The sequence below is a fragment of the Seriola lalandi genome, unplaced genomic scaffold (genome assembly GCF_002814215.2).
Source record: "Seriola lalandi dorsalis isolate HSWRI2012SDOR001 ecotype SW California unplaced genomic scaffold, Sedor1 jcf7180002052117, whole genome shotgun sequence".
Lineage (NCBI taxonomy): Eukaryota > Metazoa > Chordata > Actinopteri > Carangiformes > Carangidae > Seriola > Seriola lalandi.
In genome coordinates, this window is record NW_019522670.1 from 228,239 (window position 1) to 249,205 (window position 20,967).

At 40.6% G+C, this 20,967-nt stretch overlaps 2 protein-coding genes across 3 annotated transcripts in view; one reads left to right on the forward strand and one right to left on the reverse strand.

Annotated features, from left to right (window-relative positions):
* Positions 1 to 220: 220 nt before the first annotated feature.
* On the forward strand, positions 221 to 8,551 carry daw1 (dynein assembly factor with WDR repeat domains 1). The gene is made up of 13 exons (XM_023399716.2): positions 221 to 635; positions 854 to 926; positions 1,518 to 1,662; positions 2,410 to 2,468; positions 2,556 to 2,678; positions 2,821 to 2,920; positions 3,085 to 3,192; positions 3,754 to 3,860; positions 4,026 to 4,128; positions 4,696 to 4,810; positions 5,028 to 5,104; positions 7,208 to 7,370; positions 7,766 to 8,551. Exons 1-13 carry the CDS (start codon positions 485 to 487, stop codon positions 7,798 to 7,800), a joined length of 1,359 nt encoding a protein of 452 aa, XP_023255484.1. The 5' UTR covers positions 221 to 484; the 3' UTR covers positions 7,801 to 8,551.
* Positions 8,489 to 20,967, reverse strand: part of sphkap (SPHK1 interactor, AKAP domain containing) — a 38,024-nt gene continuing 25,545 nt past the window's right edge. Inside the window, exons 7-12 of one of the 2 annotated variants that reach the window (XM_023399714.2) lie at positions 14,432 to 17,804; positions 12,680 to 12,841; positions 11,570 to 11,653; positions 10,631 to 10,680; positions 9,924 to 10,108; positions 8,489 to 9,678 (exon numbers count right to left, since the gene is read on the reverse strand). In XM_023399714.2, the coding sequence (XP_023255482.1) occupies positions 9,520 to 9,678; positions 9,924 to 10,108; positions 10,631 to 10,680; positions 11,570 to 11,653; positions 12,680 to 12,841; positions 14,432 to 17,804 (4,013 nt within the window). In that variant the 3' untranslated portion in view covers positions 8,489 to 9,519. The remainder of the gene's footprint in view (positions 9,679 to 9,923; positions 10,109 to 10,630; positions 10,681 to 11,569; positions 11,654 to 12,679; positions 12,842 to 14,431; positions 17,805 to 20,967) is intronic. The other variant, XM_087172162.1, reaches the window with a different exon arrangement.

Consider the following 20,967-nt stretch of genomic DNA (forward strand, 5'->3'; position numbering starts at 1 on the left):
GCTGGTAGGAAAACAGAGGGATAGCTGAAATGTGATGAAATCAGACATTCTTCAGGTTTGGTGATCAGTACAAGCCATGGGCCTGTGACAGATTATATCAGACAAGACATGAGACAATTTAAAGAGAGAAATGAAACCTTTTGTTGTTAGGCAGAGGCAGGAAAAATGAGCCTGGGAATAGGATGGCTCCCTTACAGCATAAAGGCATGGGTAACTATCATCAAGAATGTATTAGCCATTGATTAATCAATCATATAACTAAGAGTACAAACAGATGTACAAAGCAGTGACGTAATATTTGTTGTTTAACCTACTTCTAACACCACCATATAAAGGCCAAACCCAGGGGATGTCACGTCTGCCAGTGTACTGTACTTCATCGCCTTGTGTACGTGAAAATACAGGAGCGGTAACTAATGTCCTAGATAGGGTATTTTAACCATAAGCTGTTTAACCAACTTCACATTCAAGTGCTGGTTTGTTTATGTTCGTACTACGCATGCGTGATGAATGCACACGGGCACTTCGAGCGAGTCAGTCGCCATGGCAACTCTTTGTTGATATGTGTTGTGAAGACGTCTTAACACACAGCAAAATGAAACTCAAGCGGTTTCTTCTCCGATATTATCCTCCAGGTAATACACTTACACAAGTTAAGTTGTCACATTTTTTTCTTTTCATGGGAATATGCTGCTGCTGTAGCTTCAACTTCGACAACAACTTGCCGTAGCCTTACATTGGCTACTCTAATACTGATAATCGGACTTATTAGCATCATATATCGCTGTTTTACAGAGCTCAGCCGGCATGAGCGGCCTTTCCTGCTCTAAATGTTTTTTTTTTCTGCTGTCAGGTATAATCCTCGAATATGAGAGAGGAGGATACGAGAGGACCAAATCAATCGACCTTTTGGGTTTGACCCCAGAGTGAGTGAGATGTATCCTCTACCATCTTTACGAGTGTTATTGCTTTCCATCTCTCTTAAATACTACCATTTTATTACTTAACTTGCCAGACATATTTCCAAATAGCTCAATAACTCAGCGCTCCATACAATGGTAGGGCTGATCACTAAACATACCTACACTGAACGAATGTTATAGTAAACACTATGAAGTGAAGTTGTGTTGTAAATTGTACTAGTTGCAGTAGATTTGTAGCTCCTTAATGTGACGTACCACCAGTCCGGTTTATGTATTGTTTTATGTTTCTGATGCGATTGTGACATTTTTATAGATTAGAAAGTTGTTCTTGATACCACATTTCGAATCAATCTTGTCCTCCTGAACTGCCTTTCTATGCATAAATCTAACAAGATGAGTGTTTCCTATACTTTTTTGGGTAAAAGGCTGAACGAATTGAATGCCTGTTAAACTGCATTTAATCTCCAACAGATCCTCTTTACATAGTTTCTGAAATCATCATTATCATGATTATCATCATATCATTTTCAGGTGTTCTTTTTTTAACATTTGATGATTAAAAATGTGTAAAACATGCGTTTTCCCACCATGCAGGACAAACCCAGATGAGCTGGTGGCAGAGATCAGGCATTCAGAGCCTCTGGTCACAGAGTCCCGGGCTGATCAGGTCAAACAGCTGATCCTTCGACTTCAGCAGAAACAGAGCCAGCAGAACCACCACAGGTTCTGTTTCTATAAGGTCAGACACTGGACTCATTATATACAAACCAGCACCTTGTCCTGCCATCTAGATTCAATAAAGTAGCTCATATTGGTTAAGAGTGTGTTGCTAATTAATGTCCCAGGGCAGGTTGTAAAATCTATGGTACAGTTTTGTGAAACAATTACAAATAGTTCTTTGTCTTTTGTATTGGCACAAACCCTTTTGTCACATCTATGTTTTACATCACTGAGGGACTAAAACAAATGCTGGTTGGATGTGTTGTTTGAATGCATTCCACACATCCAGTTGAAAAGGTTTGGGATGTTGCCTTTTTTAGCAATATCATCTAATTACAGCAGTATATTAGTTTTCATCTGTGGAAATTCAGGAGTTTGAGTTGTGAAATTAGCAGTGACTTCTCCATAGAGGCACTAGAGAGCAGTAGTGGTTAGGTTACTAAGTCTTACAATTGGGAAACAGCTAACATGATAACAAAAGTGCCTGTCTTAAAGTGTTATGGAATATATAAAACACAACTGCTCAGAGGTTAGAGTATAGTTTTTTGCCTGTGTCTAAAACTGGGGAGATTATTGTCTCTGAGCTCAGTGAGGGAAGAAAATCATTCCATCACTGTTGAGCCAGGAGGGAGACCCTTCCCATTACATCAAAGTGAGATTAATTATATATGGATGGATATTACATGTGTAATCTTAATGATGAATGAAGTTAATAACTATATTGCCTTGGAGGTTATATTTTTCTAATCTCTGGGCTTTTTTGCAGGATCTCAAGGCACACATACTGCCACTGACAAATGTTGCCTTTGACAAATCAGGGTCAAGGTAGGTTTATATGCAACACACAAAAGTGTGGCACATTGGAGTTTTCGTTTGTTGTATTGGTATTTACATCTCTCTTTCACTCTGCAGGTTTCTAACTGGGAGCTATGACAGGACATGTAGAGTTTGGGACACGGCCTCAGGCACAGAGCTGCATACACTAGAGGGTCACAGAAACGTCGTGTATGCAATTACATTCAATAACCCCTACGGGTAATGAGCAGTTTCAGCAAAACTTTCATAGCATCGAAGAACAGCATTGCTCTATTTTACACTATTTACACATTCAAAAGAGCTTTCCATCTTAGATAGATTAGAACAGTTTCTTTGCTTTTTTTCTCTTTATTAAACTTAGAGACAAGATCGCCACCGCCTCTTTCGATAAAACCTGCAAACTGTGGTGTGCTGAGACGGGCAAATGTTTTCATACCTTTCGCGGACACATCGCAGAGATAGTATGTATAACAATCTGTTTTATCTTATATTCAAATACGGTTTACTTTGGTGTTATGTTTAGTGCTTAGATAATAAATAAGTCTCTGCCAAATCCTGTTTTTGTCCTGGCTTTGTAGCAGAATCCAACACCAGTAACTATAAAAGGGAATTTTGTATTGTGTAGGTGTGCCTGGCGTTCAACCCTCAGAGTACACTGGTGGCCACAGGCAGCATGGACGCCACTGCCAAGCTGTGGGATGTGGAGACTGGGGAGGAAGTGGCCACTCTGAATGTGAGTTGTCTTTTTTTCTTATCCCGATGCCTCAATGCTTCTCTTGCTCTTTTTTTCTGGAAGCACGGCGCACATCCATTCATTAATAATGCAGTAATTAACTATTAATTTTCTTCTTAGAGTAATTAATGCTTAAGTGGGTGTTGTTACCTCTGCTGATGGCCAGCATCTTTACCACCTCATATATGCACCCAGGGGAGTAGGGAGTCCTCTTGATGTGCAGACTGCACGTGGGTCCATAGTGTGACTAGTTGGCTGCCTGGCTCTGTCTCAATGAGGAGCAACTCTTTGCAGCTCTCTCTGTTCTCTCAGCACTTCCCACCATGAAGAATCAATCATGCTGACAGCAGTCAATTGAGCGTAGAATCTTAAGCATATGCAAATTCTTATTTATTTATTTCAAGACTTTGAACATCTACCAGTAAGGCCAAAGTCTGTATTTTTATTTTAATAAATAATAATGCCTTTTTGATGTGCATTTTCATGCATAATGGGAGATAAGAGGGAGAGAGCAAGTGAGACAGTTGTGAGGGATAATGCTCTCTCTTTGATTCCATCCAGGATCACACTGCAGAGGTCCTTTCTCTGTGCTTTAACACAGTGGGAAATCAACTTGTCACTGGCTCCTTCGACCACACAGTTGTTATATGGGACGTTGCTTCAGCAAGGTCAGACATCATAATTGTTATCACAATGTATGCATTGATCTGTGCATTTGTGTGTGACTTGGGCATATGTGTTATGATTTTTACTGCACAGCACATGCATAACACCTATAGATTCTGCAAACGGGAGTACACAACTGACTTTATGCTGCTTTCTGTTTTTCTCAGACGTGTCCACACTCTGATCGGTCACACGGGGGAAATCTGCAGTGTTCAGTTTAACTGGGACTGTTCCCTTATAGTTACAGGCTCCATGGACAAAACCTGCAAGGTGAGCTATCATCTATCCAAAGACTTTAAAGCCTGTGTGTGTGTGTGTGTGTGTGTGTGTGTGTGTGTGTGTGTGTGTAATTTAACTCTTTGAAATAGTTATTTATCCAAAAAGCTTATAGGCTTAAAGTGTATTTAAATAGTAATAATAACCCATTGAAATAGTTTCATAGTGACAGTCATTCATTTAGCTTTTTAAACTATTGCAAAAGATCGGTATTTGAGATACATGGCTCCTCTTGTCATTCATATTCACTCTCGTCCATTTCCCACTTTCCATCACTTCCCACTTCCTGTCTCTAAGGTCTCCATCATTTCAAGGAGAAAAATTAAATCCTAATTCCTTAATTATGCCAAGATGAGTCATGCTCACAAGAAAGAATTATCCACCTCACTGGATTCCTCGAGGGGAGATGGTTAAAATAAAGCCACTTAAGACAGCTAACAGCTACATGCAAGCATATTTTATGAGACTGTGTATATCTTTGTTCACATGAATGTGTGTGTTCCAGTTTTGTGTTTATGTGTTTAATTGTGTCACTTTTTTGCTATGTGTATGTATTTGCAGTTGTGGGAGGCAGTCAGTGGCAAGTGTGTGGCCACCCTAGTTGGACACAAAGAAGAGGTGCTGGATGTGTGTTTTGATTTAAGTGGTCAGCTCATTGCTACTGCCTCCGCTGATGGTGAGAAAATTTAAGTTTACATTACTATTAAACTTTTTCCTCACTGTGTTTTGATCTCATGCCCAAAGTTTATTTTAGAATTACAAAGAGGTCTTTTTTTCTGATGCCACAAGTCCTCCACATCCCAATATTTTGGTTCTCTTGAAGAATAACAACATTTTGACAAGTAAAAAAACTACAGTACGTGTACACTAACGACCATGCATGTCTCTGTCAGGTAGAGCGCGAGTGTTCAGTGCAACCACACATCAGTGTCTCCTGACCCTAGAGGGCCATGATGGAGAAATCTCCAAGGTAAATCACTAGACCCAAAATGGCTATTCAGCCATATCCTGTGTGTTATTCTGTGTTATTTTATGTCACCATAGAGATCCAAAATTTGTGTCGTTTACAGGGTAGCTTTAGCTTTAGGGTAGCATCAGTTTTGCAATGGAGTTTTGTTTTCAGGGTTTTTTTTTTTTTGTTAATCTGAAAAAAAAAACATGAGTATTTTATGTGATAAGCTAAATTGGTATCCTATTATTCTAACTTGTAACGTAGAATGCTGAAGTTGAAGGTCCAGGCTATAGGCAGTTTGGTGCTTATTGTTTCACATAGTATAGCTCAGCAAGTCTGTCTGAATAGAGAGGTTTTTAAGCTTTTCACTACAGTGATGCTTCTGTTGATCTGACTAATTAAATCTCTAGGTTTCAAAGTAGATTTTCAATGTTTTCTACGAACAGCTCCATGAGAGATGATAAATACCATCTATTTCATCTCTGACCATAAGTGAGCATGGTCTCACCTAGCCTTTGAGCACCAAATGTTGCGCCCATGCCATCGCATGTAATCACACATGATCAAAACCCACTTTATAACCCAGTGTAACATGGCCTGTCATTAGTAAAATCAAACAAACAAATACTTTGGCATCGGGTGTGTGTGTGTGTTTGACCCTGAACTGATCTTGTCATTTAATGGGAGTGATTTAGTCTTTTCCAGGTTTTGTGCTGGGCATGAGTATATGTTTCCTGCAGTGGGCTTTTATGTATGAGGGGATGTGGAGCTACCTCTGTTTACTGAAACACATCAGGCAGTCAGTAATAAACAGGCTGGATGGAGGATGATTCCAGAGGATTATGACACTAATCTCTCCCTAACAGGACACTTCTCCCCTCCCCTCCATGCTTCTTAACCATGACCATATTTTTTATTTTTTTCTCACAGGTCTTTCTCTCTCTTTCAGTGTCTCGCTCTGTGTCTGCCCCTTGTTTCCCCCCTTTCATTTTTATTTTCATGTCGCCTCAATCTCTCCTCTTGTTACTTCACCTTGCTACCTTATCCTATTTTAAATCCTGGAAATTCAAATGCCCGAATGCATGTTTTTGTGGATTCTATGTGGTATTTCATATAAGGAATTCACAAGACCTCTTGTTTTCAAATGTTTTGTTAGATGAATCCTTCCCATTTTGGATGCTCCATTGGCTTTTACTTTTAACTTCACATTGCATCACATTGTCATGGAATTTGTTAAGCGCATTTACATGCAGTATTTGCCCAAAAACAGCTACAGCTATGTTGGTCGATTTAAGTCTGTCTCAAATGTTTCAAACTGCATTGAACACAGAAGCTTTAAGAGAAAAACACAGCAATTCAACAGTCAATTCAATTTTATGGACAATGACCTCGGCAGATGTACCACATTTAAAAGTCAAGCAATTTTAGTATGTATACAATAACAACTTTTGCAGTGTGAAACCCATATTTAGGACATGAGATTAGAATTGGGATACAACTTTTGTCTTTTTTGTCTCTACCTTGTTCTTATTGTTTACTCTTTCCTGAATTTTCTTTTCTCTCCATCAATTTCAATCTGTCTTCTTTCCATTTCTGTGCCTTTCTTAGCGTCCACTCATCTTCTCTCTCCGGTCTTCTATCTTTGTCAGCTTCTTCTCTAGTCAGTTTCCATTTCCTGTCTGGGGATGCTCCTTCGTGCTCAGTTTAGAGTTTTAATAAAAACACACTTTACTTTCATGGCCATCTAGAGCCAGCTTCATTTAATCATCCCTACCTTTACCTCACTGTGGGGATATAAAACCATTCATGAAACAATAAACCCTGGATTTAACATGATCAACTTCAGCCATGATTTTCATGATACTCTACTGGAAAACTCATCACTAAGTAGCGCCATCATTGCCTTTATCCTCCTTATGTATATAAAGTTGAATGACCTGTGTGGAATAATACCGCTGACGTGGTAAAAGTCTGCTAAACTCACTCAATTCTCACCTGCCTTTGTCATTTAAACCACATCTGGCATAATCTTGTATTCAGCACTCTCTCTTGCTCATTCTATCGCTCATGTAGCACACTTCTGAATAAGACCAACTCTCCTGACTAGAACTCTCTTGGTAGATCTGTTTCAACCCCCAGGGCAGCAGGGTTCTGACTGCCAGCTCAGACAAGACAGCTCGTCTGTGGGATGCTCAGTCTGGAGTCTGCCTACAAGTCCTGGAGGGGCACACAGACGAGATCTTCTCCTGTGTCTTCAACTACGAGGGTGACACCATCATTACAGGTATACACACACATACCATATCTGACAGCTACACATGGAGCTGACAACTGTGTGCTGATAAAATGTAGCCTTGAGCAGCTAATACACTTCTCTTTGCCAGCCCTCCCAATTGCTTGTATTGGCGCCACCTTCCTAGCTGACAGCCACAGTGTTTTTTGTAATTAAGTTGTATATATATTTTTATTTGTTTTTTTTTTTCAATTATGTTTCTTGGTTGATCCTCAGTTTTATTTAACATTAGTGTGCTCTTCTATTTCGCCAAGTCAAATTCCTGTGTACATTGTACATTTGGAGAATAAAGCGATTTTGATTCAGATATTGCACATTTTCCATGATGAAGTGTCACAGCTGTGTCCCTCTGTGCAAACCACCTGTTTGCGTTTGTGCTCCTGCAGGCAGCAAGGATAACACATGCCGGATCTGGTACTGACCCCTCCCCTTAACCCATCACGTGCTCCGGCGGGCATTATACATGGACACAAAAATCGATGTGTGTTTACCATGTACTGTATGATCCACTGTGTAACATCTTTAGTCACTTTGAGGTACAGTAAAAGTCTGGTTTACAGCAGATATGTGAAGTTTTAGTGGTTTTGCAAATCTGTACTGTACTAACTTGGTACTGGGCTTGACCAGTAGACCTGGCTTTTCATTTCATATGGCGTTAACAGTATGGTAAATGTCATCTCAAGTAGTTTGAATTCTTCGAAAACAATTTTGGAACGGCTTTTGGAAACATTAGAGAATTTTAGCAATTATGAGCTGGACTCACATGAGCATTACTGTAAAGGTTTGCCTATGTTTCATCTTCATGAGCCCACCATCAGCTAGCAAAGGTAATAATATTTTTATATTTTGGTTCCCACTGCCTTGTATGTTTCTGTGATGTGTACAAAGCAGTATTTTCTGAAAGCACAATACAATGATGAATGTTTATTTAACAGCTTCCTAGCTTCCCAAAAGATCATATGGCTGTTGTTTTATAGTCTCACTGCATCTGTGACATGCTTTCGGGAAAACCAGGCAATATAGTGTAATACTAATGTGGATAAATGTGCTACTAACCAGTGTTCATTGCATTTCTGTTGAATGTTAAAGAAAGATTCAGACTGCTTGTATTTCACATCACAGAAATTTATTGATGTCAAAAGATAAATACATTCAGTTCTACTGTGACAGAGTTTACAGCTGAATCGTGTGCTTTTTTTCCCAATGCTGATGTAACACTAGAGTACCACTAAGTAGAGAAATAAACAGACCAAATTCACATACAAATTCAACATTACAAACCTTACTCTGTCTTTCTGACATAGTAAAAGCTAAAGAGAGCAGTCCACTACTCCAAGGTGCAGCAGTTCCAAATCTACAGTATATACAGTACAGCTATCCAAAATAATCAGTTCTCAAGTAACATGAACAAGATGGCGTACTTACTTAGAACTGAATTTCAAGGTCACAACAGAGGTGGTATGTTGGCTAATGAACACAACAAAGATATGGACATTTTGCTTATGCTAAGCAAATGTGCAATTCTAATTGGCTAACAAAAAAAGTGGGCTTTTCTGGGCTTCCATTTCAACAGCCTCTTTTACAAAGTAGTTTTGATACAAAAGGTGTGAGCATGTCAAGTTGTGGGGAGAATGGAACCTGATTTTCCTATCATCTATTGGTACTTTGCTTCCTGTGTGTTCATTTGGAATAAATAAATAAACAAACATAATTTGGTAGTGAGAATCTGTAAATATATATATTTATATATATATATAATCTAGAGCAGTTAAAACCTGCTGACTATAATCTCTTAAAGGCTGGTTCACTTCCAAGAGGAACGTCCAACCCGTATGCCTACAGTTTACTCTGCCTTTGTGTCTCACACTAGAGAGGTGAATCTGAAACAAAAACATGCTTTTATTAAAGGGAGACTGGTCCATTCATGGCTGCGAACAGACAAAAAGCATGACCTCCACAGAAAAGGGGTGAGCAGTGTGAGTTTCTCAAGTATGCTGATTGCGTCGTGCTTTCAGCTTGCAGTAGGCGACACTTGGTGTGATGATACAGGGTTGGGAAAACAGTTAGGAACATGTTAGAAGTGTGGGTGAATGATTGAGCATGTGAGTTTTTGTTTGCGGGATGAGGAAGCTAATCTGGTCTACAGGCTCTCCAAAAGCCAATCAAACAGGCTGGACAGAGACCTGCCATCCTCTTCCTCTTTCTCTTTCTCATGTAGCTTACAGAACTGAACCACAGCACTGAACAAGTCTGCGATCCGCCACGCCTTCTGAGACATGAGGTGGACCACCCTCTGGAACTGAGAGAAGACACAATGAATCAAACAATAAATGCAAGGTCATCAACTTCAAGTATGTGTAAATCTTTTCTTTAAGAAATTACCAATATGTTACATAAGAGGTGATGTAATCTGACATTTTATCAAATACTGGAGCAATATACAATAAACAATATCAATAAGAATGTAAGAACATGGGAATGACTAGCAATGTCATCAGTAACAGTCTACTTTTAGGTTTTTTTTATTTGACTTCCTGTGCTTACCTTTGCAACCCTCTTCTCTTTGGACTTAATAAAGTAGAGCACAGGTAGGCCCAGCTCGGAGGCAGCGATCCACTGCAGGGCCACCCTCAGCTCCGAGTCCACGCACTCTGGCTCGAGGTCGCAGTTTACCACCAACAGCTCCCTGAGGTTGCCACTGCCGCTTGCCGTCCTCACTGTGCTGCTCTCTGAGATCAAAGATGATGGGACATACTGTATTAGGAGGGCATCCCTGCATAACACACCTTGAATGTTAAGTATGTTCTCACCATCAAAGCACTGCAGGCCTGCAAAGACAGTTCTTTCTTTTCTACACTTGCTTGGACATCAAAAGCCAGTGTGCCAAAGCTTCACATACAATCACACAGTACGATCAGCTTCATAAAATAGAAATATCCTGAGCTCAGTTTTGCTTTGAGGTAATGTTTGTTGGAGTGTAAGTCATTAAACAAAGATGAACTTTGTGCTGAGACACTTCTGTAACTTGGGCCCTTTTAAATTATTGATGACTCTCCTTATTTCAGAGAAGAGAATCGCCTCTACTCAAGCACATCCAGTTGAGGGATTAATCACACACACCCAGCACATGCTGTACTCCGAATCACTCCAGAACTCTTGGTGAGTAGGGGGACGTTAAAGCAGAAGGAGGAGGTGAGTAATTAACAAGTTGATAACATTGAGATGACATGAGAATCCATCACTATACTTACCAAATACATTCTCCTTAGTTCTTGCCAGATGGCCTTTCTCTGTCTCCTCACTGTGAGGGGGGAAAAAGACATACTGGTTGAAAGTTATAGTAACATACAGTATCACTTTACGCAATAGTTCAACATTCTGAGATATATGCTTATTCACCTTCTTGCCGAGAGTTAGATGAGAAATTTGATAACACTGTTTTAATGATGAAATATGATGCTACTGACAAAAGCTGGTTTGCTTAGCTTAAATAAAGCTTAACATAAATACTGAAAACAGCTAGTCTGGTTCAGTGCAAAGGCAACAAACTGTGCCTACCAGCACCTCTGAAGTTCACTAATTCACAAGTTACATCTTAGTTGTTGAATCCGCACAGAAACTGAAATTTTAAGAACAACACACTCTGTTTTTATGGGGCTATTTCATCCTCGGCAAAAAGGTGAATAAGTACATCCCCCAAAATGTTGAACTATTCCTTTAAGCATATATATATATATATATATATATATACACATATACATATATATATATATATATATATATATATATATATATATACACATATACATATACATACATATATATATATATATATATATGTATATATATAGATATATATATCTATATATATATCATACTGTTAATCTGAATGTGTTTTAAACTTTACAGTTAAGATATATATGGGAGAGAGTAGAACAGAATAGTAGAAATGCAGCAGACTGTAGATGCAGAACTTTGTTATCTGCGGTAGAATGACAACAGAATATGCAATTAGCTATCATCATGTTAGTCCAGCAGCCTGTCACAGTCATGTGTCACCGGATTGCTGCACACTGCATGAGGACATGAGAAAAAGCAATATACTTTCTGTCGTATTAAAAAAATGTCATTATGGGCATCAGAGTGACACATTAATGAGAAATATTTCAGCACTGGCCTGTGACAGTTACCTGATTACTGTGCTCTGAGTGGGCACATCAGAAAAAGTATCTAGGTCTGCCAGGCCTAGACTGGATGCGCTGCTGGTCCCGTTCCTGTAAACCAATAAAAATGAAGAGATAGCGTCATTTGCATGTCCTCTTAAGACAACGGACACAATTGCTGACTTGTGAAGAGAACAATAACCAGGTGCAGTGATGCAGGTCATGTTTTTCGTTAGCTGGTGATTAACATATAAATAGCAGCTGCAGCAGAATTGGACGCTCAAGGTGGGAGAGCTGGTGATTTTTGTTTGGCAGCAAGCCTGTCTGAATGAGGATGAGGAGAGTTTGAGGCAGTTTAGGGGGGATAGGGTGCACAGTCAGGGGTGGTGGCAGCCACGCCCTTGTGTCACAACATGGATCAGAGATGAGGTGGAGTTAAATTAAGCAGGTAGATGGAGAGGTTGCAAGGAGCAGCAAGTGTTATGGTGGTGCACAGCTACCCTTGCAGCTGATTAAGCAACAAGCTGATATTTCATATCATTGCCACACTGAGTACATGGAGCCCTCCAGCTTCCCCTTTCCTCTTGAATCTACACGTCAATGCCTGTAGAAATAAATGCATTTGAGCATGCAGTTTAATTAACTTACTTAGTATTTCTAATATTATTTGGTCCATTATTATGGCATCTGTTTTATAAGGCAAAGAGAAAGCAGACTGACTACTACTATTAGCTTATTTCAACTAGTGAGCACAGAGCAGTGACTCCACTCTATTTTGTAAAAGTTGAAAAAGTTGGTGTAGTTAAAACAAATGAGAATTTAATGAAGCAGAGAATGGTGTTGCAAATGTTCTGCTCTAGAGGGCTTTTGATGTGAGCGATCACAGCCCTGTTCCACTGCAGCCCAATACTGCAGGTAGTTGTGCGTGGGGTGCAGGCAGAGTCTAGCAGAGAGGGTTTTGTGGAGTGACATCTCTGCCATACACCACCTCAGCAGGCGTGGATATTGCAGCAGCAGGGAGTAAATTGGCATTAGCACAGGAGAGCGTAAGTGTCAGTAGCAATGGGCCAATGAGAGTGGGGGTGAGGGTGAGAGTGGCAGCGTTTGGAGCAGCATCAAGGAGCAACGGTTACTGACCCCTCACTCAGCTGGATAAAACTACTGGTCTCCTCGTGGGGATCATCCTCAGGGCTTATATGGGACCAGCTTCCCATGCTCTCTTCACTGCTAGCACTCATAGAACGCTTGTCACTCTTCACTACTGCAGCCACCGCCACAGCTGGCCTGTCCCTCTCACTGCTGGGGAAAGCAAACCGCAAGATGGTGGGAAAACCATCGACCAGATGTGCACAGTGTCTGCTGTGATGTGTGGTTAGCGTTGGCTGTTTTTTTCAGTGTTGTTCCGTTGTTCCTCCTCAGCAAACATTAAGTTTTGTTTAAAAGGCAGTATCGGCACAGTTTCTGCTCTAAAAATGATAGATAGTACAGTAACTTCATACAAATGACAAGCCTTTGCAATCTGAAATAACTATGCACTTCATAAAAAGAAAGCTAATTCATTCCAATATCTTTACTGTGTCAGCAAACTGCATTCCCCTGAGGCACTGTTGGATTTTCAGTTTCTTTTTTAGGAGAAGCTGATTAAATTAAAGACATAATCAGATGATTGAGGGCTGCCATCCTCGACAATTCCAGAGGGAAATCAGGTTTTATTGACTAGGCGAGTGATTGAGTTCCACACTTACACAAGGGACAAACAGATGCACTCCACTTGTTCCTGGATTACATGTATTGTCAAGTAAAAAGGAACACATCTTTTGACTCTGCCCCGCTGTGGGAGCTGTTTTTCCTCTCATTCACTATTGAACCTGTCTTATTTTGAGCATCTATATGTCTTTAAAACAAAATACAAAATACTATTAGATCACAACTGATTTCTCACATCTTGATTTGTTGCTTTCCTCTATGTTACGCCTCGTGCTCGTTTGCATCTCTTTCCACTTCAGCAGGTTCATTTGATTCCAGACTGAGTTGCATCATGGATTCCTCTAGTCTTCATTACCCCCAGAATATCTACTAAGACGTCTCCTGGGAGAGTCTACGCTCTGCTGCCTCCTCTGAAAGTCCAATCAGACACTGAGATTTTAGAATTAGAGTGAATCTTGCCACCTTGCAGAGCCCTTGTCTTGCTAAAATGTCAGTGGTTTGAATAAGACATGTAAGACTGGCCATGTCTAATAGTGTACTAATCAGAAGGATTACATACACTTATTACACATGAGTTGACTTAATATGAACACCATTCTTCAGCTAACCTGCTGCTAAACAACTTAAGCAACTCAAGCAAGCTTTCATCTAATGCGACCCTTGTTATTTTAGCTGTGTCACTGCAATCTAGATACCTATAAGTGTCAAGTGGTTTTAGTTTGTTAGACAAGCGTGGGTGCAGATCGTACTGATCAAGGTGAGTTCAACAGCCCCACAGCGGATAAAAGATGAAACCACTAAAAGCTTTCTGCACACACAGTACATCACCCAGACAGTGTGAGTCACAGCCTAGCCAAAGGTTTGTCAAACCCCACACACTGCTAAAATAGATTAGTTTTCCTTGGGAGTAGATCCTTGGTGTGCCAGTCACTCTTTGATCAGCCTTTACAAAATACCTTTGGTAAACTTGGACAGTTAGATGTTATTTGTTTAGTACCGGTTTTCTGATATGTTTATTGTTCATCTTAAAAATAACCATGTGATTCTTCATTTTTTTCTCTTACTTGTGTCACATAGATCAGTATCTACTCTTCACATCTACAGTATGATGATTCTGAAAAAGCAGATTCTGCCAGAAGGAGGGGTCTGACTGTCAGGACAGGACTGTGAACAGTGTAATACCTGCTGCCGCTGGCTGTAGCTCTCTCTGCGCGCTTGGTAGCTGACATGTCTGGGGGTGTTTCCTGAGGTCCTCCTTCAGGCCTTTCAAGGTTTGAAGGGGTCTCCTCATCCTTCTGATCTCCCTCAATGTGGATCAGTGGTACATCTCTGGGGCCCCTCATGCGGGGTGCACTGCTGTCACTAGTCCCTGACCCTACTCCAGTACCAGCTTGCTCCTGGCTTGACCGACTGCGACTGCAACTTAGATGAGATTGTTTGAACCCCCTCCTTCTTTCACCAACAGGCATGTGTGATCCAAACATTCCCCCAGCTACATCTTGCGGGCCTCCAAGTGCAGACTTGCCAATATCTACTATGTCAGCTGCCAGGCGATTGGCAAACTGCTGCACATGGGGCTGGGAGTCTCCTGCAGCCTCCAGCTCAATACTGTCCTCGGGATCAGCAATGATCTTATTCTTTCTCATCAAGGACTCAATGGAGCTTGACCAGGTCTCATGAATCAGCATATCAGTTATCTGGTCAGTCTTACCCCTTTGATAGAGGCAGGAGTCTGACTTACACAGTCCCATGGCTGACACTGAGCTGGTGGGGTAGATATTCAGCGTGTCTCCATGCACATTGCGGGCAAATCCATCAAAAGAGTTGGCTTTGATGGGTGAGTTGACAGTCAGCCGTGAGTCTGAGGAGCGCCGGTCTGGGACAGAAGACTGTCGTATGCAGAAGGGTGTCCTAGGAGAAGGGGGGAACAGACTGTTGCTCCATTCTTTAGTCTTAGCAATGCCATACTCTTTGTTTTCCTTATCCATGTCCCGAAGCATAAACCTGTAGAACTCCTCTGTGATGCTCTCTGTGCTGGACTGTTTGGACAGGCAGGATGAGGCCCTGACATTAAGGTGACCATTTTTCTTTGATGCAGCCTGTTGCACAGCTGCGGTCAGAATGCTGCTGGCATTTTTCCCTGCGTAGTAGTCCAGCAGAAGGTCAAAGCCCCTGCCCTCAGTCTCCATCTGGTTTACCATGAACCGTGAGAACTCATCAGTGATGCTCTCACAGCTGGACTGCTTAGAGATTGAGCTGCCACGACTCAAGTTCTGACCTAACCGACTGCCAGGCCCCAGTGTGTTTGGTGTGCCTGAGGGGTCTGCGTCTTCTTCTGGAATGCTCTCATAACTAGATGCCTTCCCACGGCTCCATCTCTCACACTGCAACCTGCTGCGTGGCTGGCCTGCTTTGGATGTATCTACAACATTAAGCTCAGGGCAGTTCATGATCCTAGCTGTGACTTCTGAAGCAAAGAGGGCAAATGGGTCCTGTGGTTCATCAGGGTTGACTGACTCGTCCACCACCCGGTTCACAAGCCGCTCCATCAGTTCTGGTTGCTCCTCTGTTTTTCTCTTGATCTCACTGAGGCGTGGCGCCCGATGCTTCTTGGAGGCGGCATTGCTGCTCTGACCCTCTTTCCTCCTGAGCACTGTGCGGCACGCGGGGATGACGTAGGCCTCTGGGCCTTCAGTAGATGCCCCTTTTAGGGCACAGAACCAGGGTTGTTTCCCAGTGGAGTTCTCCAGGCAGATGGCTGCTAATTCTGTGGCCATAGACACCACTGTAGTAGCCAAATCATCAGCGTAGCAGGTAATAGGGGTCCTGGATTCTGAGTCCATTCGAAAAGAGAGCAGAGAACTGCAAGAGTTGAGGGAGGACTGGGGCGTGAGGGAGGACTGCCTGCTGTCACCTCCTGTCACTAATCGTCCCCGCCTGTCGGTGCTGTGAACTGGGATTTCACTCAAAGGTTCTCTGATGGCCCCACTGCCCTGCTGGATCAGCTGGTGGTCAGCGAAGTCCTTGGCAGGCAAGGAGGTGGATTTAGACTGACTTTGTCTGCACAACAACTGCTGCTGTTGCTCTTTGCTGTGTGCTGTGGAGGAAGATACAAGGAGATCACTTTCCTCAAGCATATATTTCTCCTTCAGCCCAGAAACCATGGTGAACTTATCTGTGAAGTTCAGCGTGCCACTGTGGTTCTCACTATTAGTGGACTGGCTATGGCCAACTAACCAGTGTAATTGACTTAATGGATCCTTGCTCTCCTTGGTGATAGCAGGCTCCCTAGCACAAGTATCACCCTCTTGTGTCTCAACTGACCCTTGGTCAAATCTAGAGATGTGACTGATTTTCTTCTGTGTCAGGCAAAGGATATCAAACAGCAAATTGTTTACACTGTCCTGCAGACAAACCTGAAGGCTTGGTGCATCTTTTCCAGTCCCCTCCAGTTCTTTTTTTTTTTTTGCTTTCTCTAAAGCATGCTTAAATAGGCTGTCTGCAACCTCATTTATTAAGTCATCCACCTCTCTTTCATCCATGTAGGATTTCTTTGGACAAGTAATGCCATCTACTATCTTGTTATGTGTGGCCTCCAGCAAGTGAGCCACACTCCTGTAGCCTTGTGGCTGAGTCAGCACCTCTGCTGCTTCCCTGTGCAGGACTTCAGCAATGTTGGCACGAAATGCTTCAACACTGGTACCCTGTGACACACTGCAGTGCAGTGTGAAGGCTGCAGAGGCCTCGGCAGCAGACATCAGGCCGTGGGATGCTGTGTAGATGTCGGCAGAATCTGCGTCAGAATTGCCTCCCTCCCCTGACTCCTCTGTTACCTCCACAGCTGCTACAGCACCAGCTACCTGAGCCACACCACACATGGCTGAGGAGAGGGAGTAGTCACTACTCTCTTCTGGGTCCTGTAGTTCCTCCTCTGTGTCCTCCTCTGAAGCAGATTCCATGGTGAGCTGTTCTGTCAGCTGTGGCGTAGTGATGGTACCAATAACACTGGCAGCACAGGCCAAAGCCACTTCTACATGTTTGGAAGAGTGCCCTCTGTTGTGGTGGGGAATGTGAGCCTGTGTCCCATTCTCTGGCACCGCTTTGGCAGTGAGATCCTGGTCGGGCACATGAGACACCTGGGTCTCTGGCCATTCTGCAGCTCCGTCAGAGCTGTCTGGGCTTTGGACTATAACAATCTTGGGGAGTTCAAAAGAGCATGTACGCTGCTTGGAAGGCTCTTTGGTCTTTGAAGGACCACTGGAGTTGGATGGACAACTTGCAAGGGACACGCTGACAGCAGCCTCAGAGACAAAGGAGGTTTCATCTTGAGAGAGGCGTATGAAGGCGTCTTGTAGTACTGACTCGGCCAGATTGGTGGCGTAGTGACCAGCTGATTCCTTAGTCTTGAGGCTTGCTTGCTGATGCCCTTCTTTTTTCCCCTCAGGGTCCTCCCTGCTCTGATGATGGGCCAGCTGTCCCCTCTGACATGCTAGTCTGACACAATGTTTCTGCGCAACCTCTACCAAGCTCTCTGCCAGATCACCACTCTCTGGGTCTGTGAAAAGAGGGAGGGGGAAAACAGAAACACAGGGAATGAGAAATGTCCACACTGATTACAAAGTAGCTCCATCAGTTTCCAAAGAGTCACAGCAGGAGTAGAATATTGCCCTTTACCCTTCACTGAGCTGGGTTATGTCTTGTTTGTCTCATTCAATTTCCCCTTGGACAATATTTCAGATAATTATTTTCATCTAACACATTTCATGAATGGGGTAACACGGTAGCAATAAATATATACTTCTCTATTCTCAGTCACTATAGAAATCTTTCAGTGGTAGTTACAACACTGCCTTGGTAGTTTTGTTGCAACTACAGGATTCAATGCCACTAAATATGCTGTATTCATTTTTTAAACTGGATGTCTGCTCAATAAAAACAAACAGGATTAAAATAGGATTTACAATATAAGAGTGAGCTCTAGTTAGATGTCAGTAATTATGTCAGAATAGTCTGAATATTGTCAATGTGGCTAGATAAGACAAATAGTGTTATAAACATTCAATGAGCACACACTTAACAATGAACCCGTCGTGTGTCAACACTTTAACCACTGCTGCACCATTTACATACAGCAGGGTAACCATCTCAATATGAACATTACATTGACTCAATGTAGAGCTGGCTGTGTTACATCTACATCAAAGTATTTTTGGAGCAACCTTTTCATGCTGCACAGTATGTGATCAACATTCTCTCTCTAAGGTTTTGAATGGACAGTTTGCTGACTCAAGATGTGAATAGTTGCAAATGTATCACAGGAACCCTGTGAGGCTGTTCAGGCCAACCATGTTTACATGATGTACAGATGTAAGATGAATTCTCTAACCACTAGGTCGTTGTGCACTGTGTCACACAAAGGACAGAAAGTGTCCTTGAGGCAACTATAATGAATGAAGCTTTTAGAGACAAAATTGACATTTATATAAAAGCTTAAATAAATGAGTGCATAAGTTAAAGCATTTTTCTAGCAACTATGATTATTCACAATATAAATAGGAATTTATGAGGATGAAGTAACATGACTTTTTGAAAATTAAAATTGTAGTTAGATTCAAGGGCATAATTTTGGTCTTAACATTGGTAGGGACAACAACCCCACCAACCCTCATAAAAAAAAAAAAAGATTGATTTTAAGGCATAAAAAACGTCATAGTATAGTAAAGCATAGAAAAGTGATAGTATAGTAAGGCATTAAAACGATATAGTATTGTAAGGCACAAAAAGGCATAAAGACGTCATAGTATAGTAAAGCATTCCAAGGAAAAAAACCTCATACAATAGCAAGGCCTAAAAAAGTCATAGTATAGAAAGGCATAAAAAGTCATAAAAACATCATAGTATAGTAAGGCATGAAATGTCATAAAACAGTCATAGTATAGTAAGGCATAAAATTACATAGTATAGTAAGGCATAAAAAGTCAAAAAAGTCATAGTATAGTAAGGCATAAAAAAGACATAAAAACATCATAGTATAGTAAGTCATAAAAACGTCATAGTATAGTAAGGCATAAAAAAATGATAGAACGACATAGTATAGTAAGGCATTAAAAGTCATAAAAACGACATAGTATAGTAAGGCAAAAAAGGTCATAAAAACATCACAGTATAGTGAGGCATTAAAAAGTCATAAAAATGTCATAGTATAGTAAGGCATAAAAACATCACAGTATAGTAAGGCATAAAAAGTCATAAAAACGTCATAATAAAGTAAGTCATAAAAAACCAATAGTATAGAAAGGCATAAAAAGTCATAAAAGCATCATAGTATAGTAAGGCATGAAATGTCATAAAACAGTCATAGTATAGTAAGGCGTAAAAAGTCCTATAAACGTCATAAGGCATAAAATTACTTAGTATAGTAAGGCATTAAATTACATAGTATAGTAAGGCATAAAAAAGTCATAAAAACTTCATAGTATAGTAAGTCATAAAAACGACATAGTATAGTAAGTCATAAATACGAAATAGTATAGTAAGACAAAAAAGGTCATAAAAACATCACAGTATAGTGAGGCATAAAAAGTCATAAAAACATCACAGTATAGTAAGGCATAAAAAGTCATAGTATAGTAAGGCATGAAATGTCATAAAAAGTCATACTATAGTAAGGCATGAAATGTCGTAAAACTGTTATAGTATAGTAAGGCATAAAAAACGTCCTAGTATAGCAAGGCATAAAAGTGATAATATAGTTAGTCATGAAAAATGATAGAACGACATTGTATAGTAAGGCATAAAAACATCACAATATAGTGAGGCATAAAAAGTTATAAAACCGTCATAGTATGGTAAGGCATCAAATGAGATTGTATTGGAAGGCATAAAAATGACAAAAAAAGTCATAGTATATTAAGGCATAAAAGGTCATACAAACGTCGTACTATGGTAAAGAATAAAACAATATAGTATATTAAGGCATAAAAATGCCAAAAAAACGTCATATTAATGTATAGCACCAAAAAAAACATCATAGTATATTAAGGCATAAAACGTCATAGTATGGTAAGGAATAAAAAAATATAGTACAGTAAGGCATAAAAATGACTAAAAACGTCATTGTATAGTATAGCATAAAAATGTCAAAAAACGTCATAGTATACTATGGCATAAAATGTCAAAAAAACATCATAGTATATTAAGGCATAAAAGGTAATTAAAACGTGATAGTATGGTAAGGCATCGAATGAAATTGTATTGGAAGGCATAAAAATGTCAAAAAACATCAAAGTATGGTATGGCATAAAAATGTCAAAAAACGTCATAGTATATTACGGCATAAAAGGTCATAAAAACGTCATAGTATGGTAAGGCATCAAATGAAATTGTATTGGAAGGCATAAAAATGACAAAAAACATCAAAGTATGGTATGGCATAAAAATGTCAAAAAACGTCATAGTATACTATGGCATAAAATGTCAAAAAAACACCATAGTATATTAAGGCATAAAAGGTCATAAAAACGTCATAGTATGGTAAGGCATCAAATGAAATTGTATTGGAAGGCATAAAAATGACAAAAAACGTCATTGTATAGTATGGCATAAAAATGTCAAAAGACGTCATAGTATACTATGGCATAAAAGTTCATAAAAACGTCATAGTATGGTAAGGCATCAAATGAGATTGTATTGGATGGCATAAAAATGACAAAAAACAT